This window comes from Nilaparvata lugens, chromosome 13 (genome assembly GCF_014356525.2).
Source record: "Nilaparvata lugens isolate BPH chromosome 13, ASM1435652v1, whole genome shotgun sequence".
In the NCBI taxonomy this organism is placed as follows: Eukaryota; Metazoa; Arthropoda; class Insecta; order Hemiptera; family Delphacidae; genus Nilaparvata; species Nilaparvata lugens.
In genome coordinates, this window is record NC_052516.1 from 26,201,270 (window position 1) to 26,213,546 (window position 12,277).

General features: G+C 36.4%; 1 protein-coding gene across 1 annotated transcript in view; it reads right to left on the reverse strand.

Moving 5' to 3' along the window:
• Nucleotides 1-12,277, reverse strand: part of LOC111049614 (exostosin-3) — a 41,491-nt gene that overhangs the window by 23,876 nt on the left and 5,338 nt on the right. The window contains exons 5-10 of the mRNA XM_039440174.1: nucleotides 11,315-11,687; nucleotides 8,089-8,421; nucleotides 6,542-6,657; nucleotides 5,236-5,412; nucleotides 2,085-2,336; nucleotides 848-1,234 (exon numbers count right to left, since the gene is read on the reverse strand). Coding sequence (XP_039296108.1) covers nucleotides 848-1,234; nucleotides 2,085-2,336; nucleotides 5,236-5,412; nucleotides 6,542-6,657; nucleotides 8,089-8,421; nucleotides 11,315-11,687 — 1,638 coding nt within the window. The remainder of the gene's footprint in view (nucleotides 1-847; nucleotides 1,235-2,084; nucleotides 2,337-5,235; nucleotides 5,413-6,541; nucleotides 6,658-8,088; nucleotides 8,422-11,314; nucleotides 11,688-12,277) is intronic.

Sequence of the window (12,277 nt, forward strand, 5' to 3'; positions counted from 1 at the left end):
TGAATTCACTCAGCAATAATTGTTCAACAGTTTCCATTTTACCTGGTTGTTCTCGTACTTTGAGTCCTTGGTTCCCTGGAAAGTTATCCTCTTCTTCCTCCTCCTCGAATTGCGGGATCAGTCCATCCGGTGGTTTGGTTGGTGACCTCATCTATCCGACGACGATGACGTATGAAGATAGCTGCTGTATGGTTATGTTCCAGTGATCCACTTATTGATGAACGATGATTGTTTTGAAAACTATCACTACGGTGAAACTAAACTACTAAGATGTTTACTCTACGAGCGCTGCTGTAAGACTGAGTTTATAATGCTGTAAGACTGAGTTGATAATACTATCTTACGTCACATGGACGGGAAGCGGCCTTTTGCAGGCGAGAATGATGTTTCTAGTCGAGGCGTCAGCCGAGACTAGAATTTCATTTGAGCACTGCAAAAGACATTCACGTCCAAGTAACGTAAACTATTTTTTGTCATAATAAACTAAAGAAGAATAATTGAGAAATATAAAACATTACCTGCTTGTGTTGAAGTTACTACATGCATTCTATAAACATAACCGAAATTGACATCAGAAATTTGCGGAAATTGACAAAACTTCCACCTGGAGCGCTGAAGGTGGTTTTTTGTAGCAGTTTTGCTGTTCCTATTTCGGAACTAGGAAACATACTCGACTGTGAACAAAACATATGGTTTCATTACAGTAGAGTATGCTGTAATGAGAATCATATGTTTATTTGCTCTGCAAACAGCCGTTTGCAGATTTCATGCATGGAAAACAGCTGAGATTGAATGACTATGACAAAAAATATTAAAATTAAAACAATAAATGATTCTTTAAATTCACCTTATTCAAATAGGGCAACCCCTGCAACCTCGACAACGAATTCATCAGAACCTGATCGCGCTGGTAGGTCAGCATCACAATGGTGAACTGTTCCCTGGGGCTATTGCCCCCCAAACTGTCGCAGAACTCCTTGCCGGCACCCCCCGCCCCGCCGCCGATTGGCCTGAACCCCACCCCCGACCCGAGGAACTTGGCATCTGAGGGCAGCAGGGGGTCTAGCGGCAGAAAGGGGTACAGGTGAAAGGGGTCGCCACCCCCCTCGTTCCACATCTCGTAGCCCTGCGTCACGAACAGCGAGAAGTTGCGTCGGAAGGCAGGGGACGGGTAGGGGGGCTCCAGGGGACCCAGGCTCTCTTCCGGCTCCACTATTGCGTCTGGTTTCACCGGCTATAACAACAAAACCCAGTTAGTTATTTGTCATAAATTGGAAAGTATAGATAAATTATCATCCAGTTACTATGAAAATGGACAAATTAGAATATCCTTGTAAAATCTAAATTATAATCAAGGTAATAGATAAATTATCACCCACTCTTCTAAACATTTTAAAAGTTATTTGTAATAAATTGGAAAGTATAGATGAATTATCTCGTTACAATAAAAATAGACGAATTATAAAATCCAGGTGGAATCCATATTATAATCTAGGTAATGGATGAATTATCAACCATCATTAGAAAAATTTCAAGATATTTTCCATAAAATAGAAAGTAAAGATTAATATTATCATCCACCAAGTTATTTTATTGAAATTAGTTGAAAAATAATACCATAGTACCCTTTAAAAAAAACTTTAGTTTAAAGTACAAAAACAACTAGTTTTGGATGTTTAACCTATTTTAAAGTTTTAAAATTTGAAAGGAAATTTAAAAATAAACTCTTTTTCAACTAACAAATCAGGTAGCCCTGACGAAATACGTTTTTAGAATTTATTGAAATTATATTCCATTGCCTGTAACGGAACACATTCAGTAATTGCCAAAAACAAGAAAGTACAAAAAAATCAAACCGATCTCCAAATCAATCAATCAAAAGATTCAAGATTCTTTATACTGGGAATTGATAGAATAAGAATAGCATTGAATGAATCTTAAGCTGTTGCATATGACTCTCATACGATTCATGAGAGCTTGATTAGGACAGCAGCCGTGTCTTTGCAAATAAATAATCTTGAATCTTTGAACGGGGAATTGATAGAATAACATTGAATGAATCTTGAGCTGTTGCAGAGACTCACATAAGACTCATGCTCGATCAAGATGGCCGACGTATCCTGCCTTGGGCGAGGCGGCAACCCCAGCCTATCCCTGACCGTGGCAATGACCGTGTCTATGATGGCTTGCAACGTTGCCATGTATCGTTCCCACAGCAGCCGGCCTTGGCGTCGCATCACCAGGATGTCCGCGTCGCCGAACGCACGTAGCAGGAAGTGCAGCTCTGGCAGTCGCGCGGCCGGCAAGTGGATCACCGCCTTCTTCCAGTGGATCACCTGTCACAAACACAATCAACAATATTTATTTATTCAATTCTTTATTGCCAAAATTTAACAACATAACAAATCAAAGGTTAATAAATCAAACACTTATCACAAGAAAATAGAATAAAATTAACTACCCAGAACTAAAAAACTAAAAATTGGCACAATTAAGCTCGAGGAAACGAGCTTTGCTCTGGAGTGTAAAAGCATAGAAAATTTGTAACGAATTTATAGTTTATATTTATTTATTCATTTTCTCAGTCGAACAATTTATTTTTACAGTTATATGAGGAGGCAGAACAGGCTTATGCCCAAAACTGTCCCTTTTCAAATTTACACTACAGTCCAAATCAAAATATAGGTTAAGCTACTATCACTTAAAAAAATAACAATTTATTCACACTTAAAAAAACAAACATCATCAATTACAAATAGATATACTATGAATTCGATTTAGAATGATATACTATGTTTGCTACAATATTATTTGTTAATATACTATGTACTATTCTACACTAACAGCATCTAGTTACTATTTTGGACTTTCTGAAGTAAACATGTTTTCTAAAAAAAGAGAAATAAACAAAAATAAGTTTCTCTTGCTGAATTTTTCTTCTCGTGAGATCAGCTGAATGATCCCACACATGCACTCGTTCACTCACTTCCATTACGGTTTTGAAATTTTGACGACAAAATTTCCAGCTGTTTTTCCAAGGAAGTATTTATCCTTTTAATGTCGTTCAGCGAGTTTTCCCAGGGATGAGACTTAATGCAATCGAATTTTATATCATAAACCTACTATGTTAAAAATTTCGTGAAAATCGTTAGAGCAGTTTTCGAGATCCGTTGAACATAAATATATACCCATATAACCATATAACCACATAACCATATAAATATATATATATATATATTTTTATATATATACAGAAATTGCTCGCTTAATATAATAGGATTAGGTTAGCACAAACAATACAATGATTGGAAAAGAAAAAACAGGCTATTGCCCAAAACTTTTTCAATTTCCTGTGTTAAGAATTAATATGCCATCTAGTAGTGATTGTGTTAACTACTTGGATAATTGAAACGCAATTACATTCCCCTCTCCTCCTTTCCTATTCCTTTCTTGACGTTGGCTGTGTGCGAACCAGACCTGTTCCCGCTCAGACGTCTCCAAGTCAACACATCATGTCATCTCGCTACCATAGCTATTTTTGTGACGCTCTCAACTCAACTTTCCGTAAGTTTTCTCACCTATGTTATTACAGTCATTGCTTACATATTAGTAAACTCGGTCCTCCGTAAATTCTCATTGTGTTATCTCTCACATCCTGATTTAGTTTCAAATTGTCCGAATATTATACATAGGTTATGTCCATTTCAATTTCTACACCAAATCACAATCTGAAAATATAAATTGGAATAAAACAAACAACTTTAAATGTTGATAGATTGATAATAAAACTTTCGTGAAAACATGAAACAAACAAATATGTTGCCTTTTGTACAATAGTCTGTTTATCGAAAAGAGTGACTTCAATAAATACAAATTACTGTTCTAGCTGGATTCCCACCAGTGTGAGTAAACAGTGAAAATATTATAGTTGAATTAAAATAACTTCAAACTTGGAGGGATATGCGGAACAGAGAGATGGAAACCAGTTCAGCCAATTAGAGTGATAAATAGTCATAGAGACAAGTGGCTGTTGCCTAGTTTACGAAACAGGCTCTGTCGATGCAGTGCTTTCAGAGAGGAAACTAGGTATGTGTATCATGAGGTGTTGAACACTCACTAGAGACTGTAGAACGCTGTCCGCTTCAACAGGGCAACATCGCCGCCGCTGTATCCCTACTTTTCTCGGCTCTGCATATCCCTCCAAGTCGGAAGATATTTTAATTTAAAACCCCCCTTTTTTGCACCACAGTTATTGTATTTGGTATATTGTGATTGTTGTTGTGTTGCATGTGTTCATTTGTATTCATTATTTATTTTGTGAGTGAATAAATAAAATTGATTGATTGATTGAATAATTAATGATCTGTGAAGAAAATTTGTCAGTTTACTAAATGATTTGTTGACCGAGCGAAGTGAGGTCTAAGATTCAAGTAGACGATTTGGCATTTCTCTTAATGTTTATATGTTGCGCATTTGCGGCGAAACGCGGTAATAGATTTTCATGAAATTTGACAGGTATGTTCCTTTTTAAATTGCGCGTCACGTATATACAAGGTTTTTGGAAATTTTGCATTTCAAGGATAATATAAAAGGAAAAAGGAGCCTCCTTCATACGCCAATATTAGAGTAAAAATCAGACTATAGATTTATTCATCATAAATCAGCTGTCTAGTGGACTATAATACTACCCGTTTAAAAACATCGAACATCTTGAAAATGTATCTTTCCATCAACGTTAGTAGACAGTTGACTAAAATCAGGACCTCCTAAATACCTGTATTTAGGAGGTCCTGCTATAACACTACCCGTTCAAAAACATCGAACATGTTGAAAATGTATCTTTCCATCAACGTTGTAGACAGTTGCAGCCAGACCTGATAACAGCGCTCACACTCACATTCCGGGACGACATGTCACGGTACGATAGGACAGAAAGCTCTATGCTTATTTAGGATTTTTTCTAGACATTTTTAATTGATAAATTATTTATTAATTTTTGAGAAAACATAACAAAAGGTCAATGTAACTTACTGAGCGCGAGGTCTACTGTTCACAGAACTACTAGTTATTTTATGTTGTGTGTAAATAAATAAAATTGATTGATTGAATAAATGGATAAATGAATAAATAATGATCTGTGAAGAAAATTTGTCAGTTTACTAAATGATTTGTTAATTTATTGTTTATTCATGTAAGACATTACATGAAAATATGACAGCTAAATTACGAACTGACCTCCGAATAAGGCAGCACGACACTGAACTGGTCGCCGCCCACTAGCACAGGGATGGCTCCATTCTGCAGGGCTTCATAGAGGCGGGCCAACATCAGACTGCTGCTCACATAGCTGCTATTGGCTGGTGCAGGAATCAACACAAACGTCGATGCTTTCAGAACTTCTGACCTGCTTCCCTGCAATCATCAAAGCAAATTATGATGAAATCCAGAGTGTAAAATATAATTATAATTGTACCTCAATTATAATTACATAATACTGCTTGTTTATTAATACCAGCTATCAATTATTCTATAATATGGTATTTTATTCTGATGCTTACTACCAATACTTCCAATTATTTTGTCATGAGACGTATAGTGAGGTTCACGTTATAATGGCAGTATTTTATTAACATAGGTGTTGCTATCCTTATCTATCATTCGACAAAGCAGATGCTATCTTCTAGCTCAGCAACGTTCCAGATCGTTTTCAAACAGTGTATAAAATATAATCAACAAAATATTTAATCTAAATTTATTATTTAATAATTGAAAAATGTATTTTCTTGACAGAAAATACAAGAATGAACAGTTAATATTACATCTGCTATATTCTATGAAAGGCAGTGACAAGGCAGAGAGATAATGGAATATTCATACTGCAGAAGAAAGCCTTTGGGATAATTTATAAGCGCATTGTAAGCGCTCGTGCAGACCTTATTTTAAGGAAAAGAGATTGCTGACGGTTCCTGCTATTTAGATTAGATTTAGCAATCTTCGTTTTAAAAAATAGACGAATGTATGAGGAGAACCAGGTGAGTCATCCCCATAATACAAGATTTAGAGGTTTTGTTTACCCACATCACAGACTTAGCCTGCTGGAGAGTGGCCCGTTTTATATGGGAATGAAGATATTTAATTCAATCCCATCTCACATAAGAGAAATTGATGGCTTGAAGGAGTTCAAAAAACACTCAGAGAATTCCTTATTGTATTGTGACTTCCTTGTTGAATAATGTTTGATTGATGTATGTTATGTGGGATCTGTTGTGTTCCTTTTTCAACAAGATAGGAGGGATGTAAGATAGGAGGGATGGTAGATATTAGATTAAACTTTGACGTGTCATATACTGCACTTCAATAATTGTGACGAACAAGAAAAGTAAAGTAAAGAGAAACATCAACGCTGTTCTATTTTTCTCCACTGCCATTATAACGTGGACCTCACCTATGGGCTATGGCTGGCGGAATAGTCTATTATTTATTTTTGTTATTCAAGAGGAAAATTCTGAAATGAATTTAATTATAGTCTAATAATTGATACCTCTGAACCGCATAGCTGCCACTCGTTAGCATCTGCTTCGTCAGTTGTGGCACAATTCGTCTCAAGAAGAAACTCATCCGATGTCGACCACGTTAGGAACTTTTCAATATCCTCCACTGTAACATAAATAGCTCACAAATTTCACGTTTGTATTTTGAATTCAGTACAACTTTATATAAATTTTATACACACTTGTTAGTACAGTGACTGTAGTTATTTGGTTTTAATGTTACTACATTAGCATTCAGAACATATAAAAATATTTTAGAAAATGGATTCTAATAAGAGACTTTATATATTTCTTGTATGTAAATGTTTCCTAATACCTAAATGAAATATCATCCCATTCAGTTAATGAATAGAATCTTATCAAAGTTTATTTCCACAACAAAAACAGAATGTATATCAAGTTTTAACACAAAAATTACGACTTGCAGACTAATATAATTGTGAATAATATGAAATATTTACTCACTTACTAGAGCATGCTTTCGAATAACATGGGAATCATTGTCAACAGTTAAAGCGAAAGCATTGTCCAGTCAGTGAATAAATACTTCATTTTTCCACAATTATAATAAGCCTGCAAATCACCATTCAGTGTTAAAACCTGATGGAGAGTAGCAGCTCGTAATGGATCATTACTTCGGAATATAATGTCAAAATATAATCTAATGAAGAAATAAAGAAAGAAGGACGATTTTCCCCACGCGTGTGTGTGTGTGTGTGTGTGGTGTGTGTGTGTGTGTGTGTGTGTGTGTGTGTGTATATGTGGAAAATAATTTTGGTAGATAGATGGTAAAAGAAGAAACGATTAAAAAATGAAAGATTATTACAATAAACGAGCAATTCATTCACCAAATTGTACGACTCACAACATACTATTCCCATAAAAATATAATTGAATGAACGATTCTTATTATAATTCATTCAGAAAATTGTACTACTGGAAAATATCTCCCAGAGATATGAATCATTGATGAATGTACAATTCTTAAAATAGACAATTCATTAAAAAAAATTGTACTACTCACAACTATTTATACAAAAAAAAACTAATGAATGAACGATTCTTACAAAAATAATTCATTCGACAAATTGTACTACTCACAACTTTTTCTACAAAAAACTAATGAATGAACGATTCATACAATAAACAATTAATTCACGGAACTGTACAATTCAAAACTATCCCCACAAAAATATAAATGAATGAATTATTATTGCAATAAAAAATTCATTCACAAAATTGTAATACTCAACCCCCACAATAATATAAATTTATTTTATTTTTTATTCATTCATTGTCACAATAAATCATATTTTTGAGTTGTACTCTTTTGACAATTGATATAACTAAACAAATATAATTTTATTTTAGATTAAACCAATTAGACATACTGACTAACTAGATTCTAACAGTATGGTTATTTTAGATTGAACCAATTAGACATATTGATTAACTAGATTCTACCAATCACAGTATAGATTGAATGAATGGATAATTCTCACAATATACAATTAATTCACAGAAGTGTACTACTCACAACTATCCCCACTTCCACCAGCCGCCATATCCTCGTCATCATTGCCCTCTTTGGCCGGGGTCCCCCCTCTACCAGCCCCCACCCTGCGGCCCCCCTGGAAGGAGATGAGCAGCCGCCTCCTGGCCGGCAGTTGGGGTGCCGCCTCCTCCCAAACACCACCACCGGGCGCACCCAGGGCAGGGGGCAGGACCACGTCAAAGCCCCGCCTGAAGTGGGCACGCAGGTGTGATGACTGAGCTACGAGGGCGCGAGACTTGTGCGTGGCGGTCAGAGGCAGGGAGGCGAACGAGGAGAGGTTGCGACGGGCGAAGTTCAGCAGGATGTGGTTGCGACCTATGAAAAAAAATATTCAATAATTATTGTCTTAATCAATATATGTAGTATTACTATTATAATTATAACTATAGCACTGTTTTGTGATATTTTTGTATGTACCTGGCGTATTGTTTGATATCATTCAAGCTCAATATTTTTTTGGATGACATTCACTTCATCAATATCTCACTTGATCAAGAATCAACTCGGGTAGGCATCTTCATTTCTTGGAGCTCTCAGGTCTCCAAGTTCTAGTTGCTTGTCACACACATATTTTTTTATGTAAATGTTTTATTTTGTAAGCTTCGGAAATAAAATGTTATTTTGATTTGAAATTCAAGTTATAAAAACAGCGGAAATGATAGAACGGCTCTTGTGAAACACAAGAGCAATTATTCTTTTGTGCTATTCCTTATGGAAAGGATTGTGATGATCCTTAGAGATACATTGGGTATACATACATAGGGAATGATCACATTGGATGCTCGTATGTGCAAGTACACGTGAGATCATGCATGAACAAGCGCACACATGGGAAAATATCTAGAAAGAGTAATAGAACCAAGTTGTGACTTTTCTATACCTGCTCACACTGAACGCTTGCACCTGAAGATAGTTTTCAGTGTGAGTATTACTATCGCTCTTTCTAGAATCTTAAAAGATGAGTTGATTGAATTCTGAACATTTTTCATTTACAATTTTGTTAATATTTTTTAAAAATTTTCACTTTAAAACTCATTTTTGTGTTTAATTTTCATTCATCTTCAGTATATTCATCTATTCATTTTATCTATTTCAACGTTTTATTTTTATGTTTTTAAAATCATTTTTATCTATAATTGACCGAGCGAAGTGAGGTCTAAGATTCAAGTCGACGGTTTGGCATTTCTCTTAATGTTTATATGTTGCGCATTTACGGCGAAACGCAGTAATAGATTTTCATGAAATTTGACAGGTATGTTCCTTTTTTAATTGCTATATACAAGGTTTTTGGAAATTTTGCATTTCAAGGATAATATAAAAGGAAAAAGGAGCCTTCTTCATACATTAATATTAGAGTAAAAATCTGGTGTGGCGCACTCACACAACTTTCCTTGCCGTTATGAAAATTGTTCACTTGACGCTAGTGTTCACGCGCATCTCAAGTCTACTATTTCAAGATCTGAGTCAGCTGGTGACAGGACAATAACGCTGCAGACGCATGAGGTTTGCTATCGCTTCGAAGTGAATCATTTAATAGAATCAACAGTTGCCAACAGTTTGCAATTGAATAATCACATTTTCTCGAATTCCGAGCTTATTTTCAATTTTAGGTGAAAATGTTACTGAACATTAATTGTAGAGATTTTCATGCTCAATCTTTTACACTTGAATTTTTTCGTTTCAATTGTATCTGAAGCCTGATAATTGGGAATCTAAAATCGAACTTTGCATAGATGGGGCGAAGCTCCTGAAATTTTTACAGATATGCAACTTGTGGCAGTTGATAGAGCTATCAATGCCTATATTAGGTATAAGTTCGATTTGAATCGTTGGGGCCGTTTTTGAGGAAATCGCGAAAACCCCTGTTTTTGACAACATTTTTGCCATTTTAGCCGCCATCTTGTATTGCATTTGATCAAAATTGTTCGTGTCGGATCCTTATAGTGTAAGGACCTTAAGTTTCCGAATTTCAAGTTATTCAGTTAATTGGGAAATGAGATATCGTGTACACAGACGCACATACACTCATACACACACACACACACACACACACACACACACACACACACACACACACACACACACACACACACACACACACACAAATACAGACCAATACCCAAAACCCACTTTTTTGCACTCAGGGGACCGACCATGAAACGTATATAAATTTAGAAATTTGGGTACCTTGATTTTTTTCGGAAAGCAATACTTTCCTTACCTATGGTAATAGGGCAAGGAAAGTAATACATACCGTAATGATATTAGTAGTCAGGTAGTAATTAGAATAGGAAATTACAAAAATATTATATGGTATTTTCTAATACAACAGGGGCCTGAGATTGTTTTTCATCTGCGCGCTTGTTCCAGAATGATCTCACGATTTCACGAATCACATATCCAATGTGATCATACCCTAATAATACCAGTAGTCAGCTGGCTATTAAAATAGGAGATTATTAAACTATTAGCTTGAATATTACCATGCAACAGGGCTCTAGGTGGACCGTCCACTAGAACCGTTTTCGTCCGAACTAGCATCGGCCGAAAACTACCGAACGCGACCGAACGATCCCCCAAGAAAGAAAAGAATAGATGCTCGTTCATTGCAACAGGTTCATACGGCCGATCAATTTTTCGATCCGAATTGAATGGGATTTTCCGGCTCTATCCGGCCGAACTAACTAGTCGAGCTGAGACAACAAAGTGCTCCTAACCCAAAATTGTTTCACAGCCTTGTTTGTTTTTGTTTTTTGAAGTTGTTCTGTTTTATAAAGTTGTAACTATGGACAATGAAAAGTTGATAAGTTTGGTTTTGGGATATGCTAGACAAAAGATATCATCGTCGTGATGTTCAAAGGAATCTGTGGACAAAGATTACTGAACAAGTAGGATCTGAAGATAAGATTATTGTAATGAATAACTTATTTAGTGAATATTTGTTTATTCAATTTTCAAAATCTCAATATAATCATTGTTTATGAAAAAAATTGGTAGCTAAGATAGTAGTTAATTAAATATTCATTCAATATTCAATAGTTCAGACAATGGACGATCATATTCGGCCGAATTAACGGCCGGCAGACTCGTCCGATCCAACAGCCGAACGGTTTGGTTGAATACGGTTCCAGTAGACGGTTACCCTTAGTGGTCATTTTTTAATTTTTCATCGAATTCACAGTAATAATGAATGCGTTTCTCCACTTACCATCACCGCCCCAATACGGCAACCTCTCCAGTTCCCCCCACTTAACCTCACTGTCCCCTTCTCCCACCAGCACCAGGTACAGACACGCCTCGTCAGCATTGTAGGTGATATGCGGATTGTAGCCGACCGTCTGCCGGACGGCCGTCTTCAGAAATGGCGAGACCCCGGCGAACCGATCGACGTCGTACAGGTAGACGGGCAGACCGGAGGTGAGCGAACAGCGGCTGAAGTCGAAGCAGGTGCTCAGCTGACAGGGGGCGTGGTCAGCTGATGGGGGCGTGTAGTGGGTGGGCGGAGCCAAAGCCAGGAGTGGGAGGGGCGGTGAGAGGTCTGGTGTGTTTCGTTGGCGCGCTTCAAGGTAGGCCATTTGCGCCTATTAACAATATTATAACAAATTGCATTCAATAATAATAAATAGAGGCAGGTGCTCAGCTGGCAAAGAGCGTGGCTAGGGGAGGATGGCGAGTGGTGGGTGGGCGGGGCCAAAGCCAGGAGTGGGAGGGGCGGCGAGAGGTCCGGTGTGTTGGATTGGTGCGCTTTGTGGTAGGCCATTATCTATTATTACAATCAATTACAAATAATTTCATACATTTCAATGAGTAACAATTCAATCCGAGAAATCCATTATTCCTTGTTCAAAACACAAAGATAATAGATAAATGGTTTTATAAATTTTATTATACCATTTTCCACTGCATTCAAAAACAAGGAATAGCCATATCTTTCAGCAATTTAAAATGTACAAATTATTTCTTTAGCTGATGAAGAATTGTCAATAACAAAGATTAAAGCTGCGTTTACACCAAAGGTATTAACAAAATGTCGATAACTTAATCCTGATAGATTCTATTAGATTGAACACAACTTATCATACACATGATGAACATATATGTTTGTCAAGTTTCGTTTAATCAAATAGAATCTGTAAGGATTAAGTTATTAACATTTTGTTAATAACTTTGG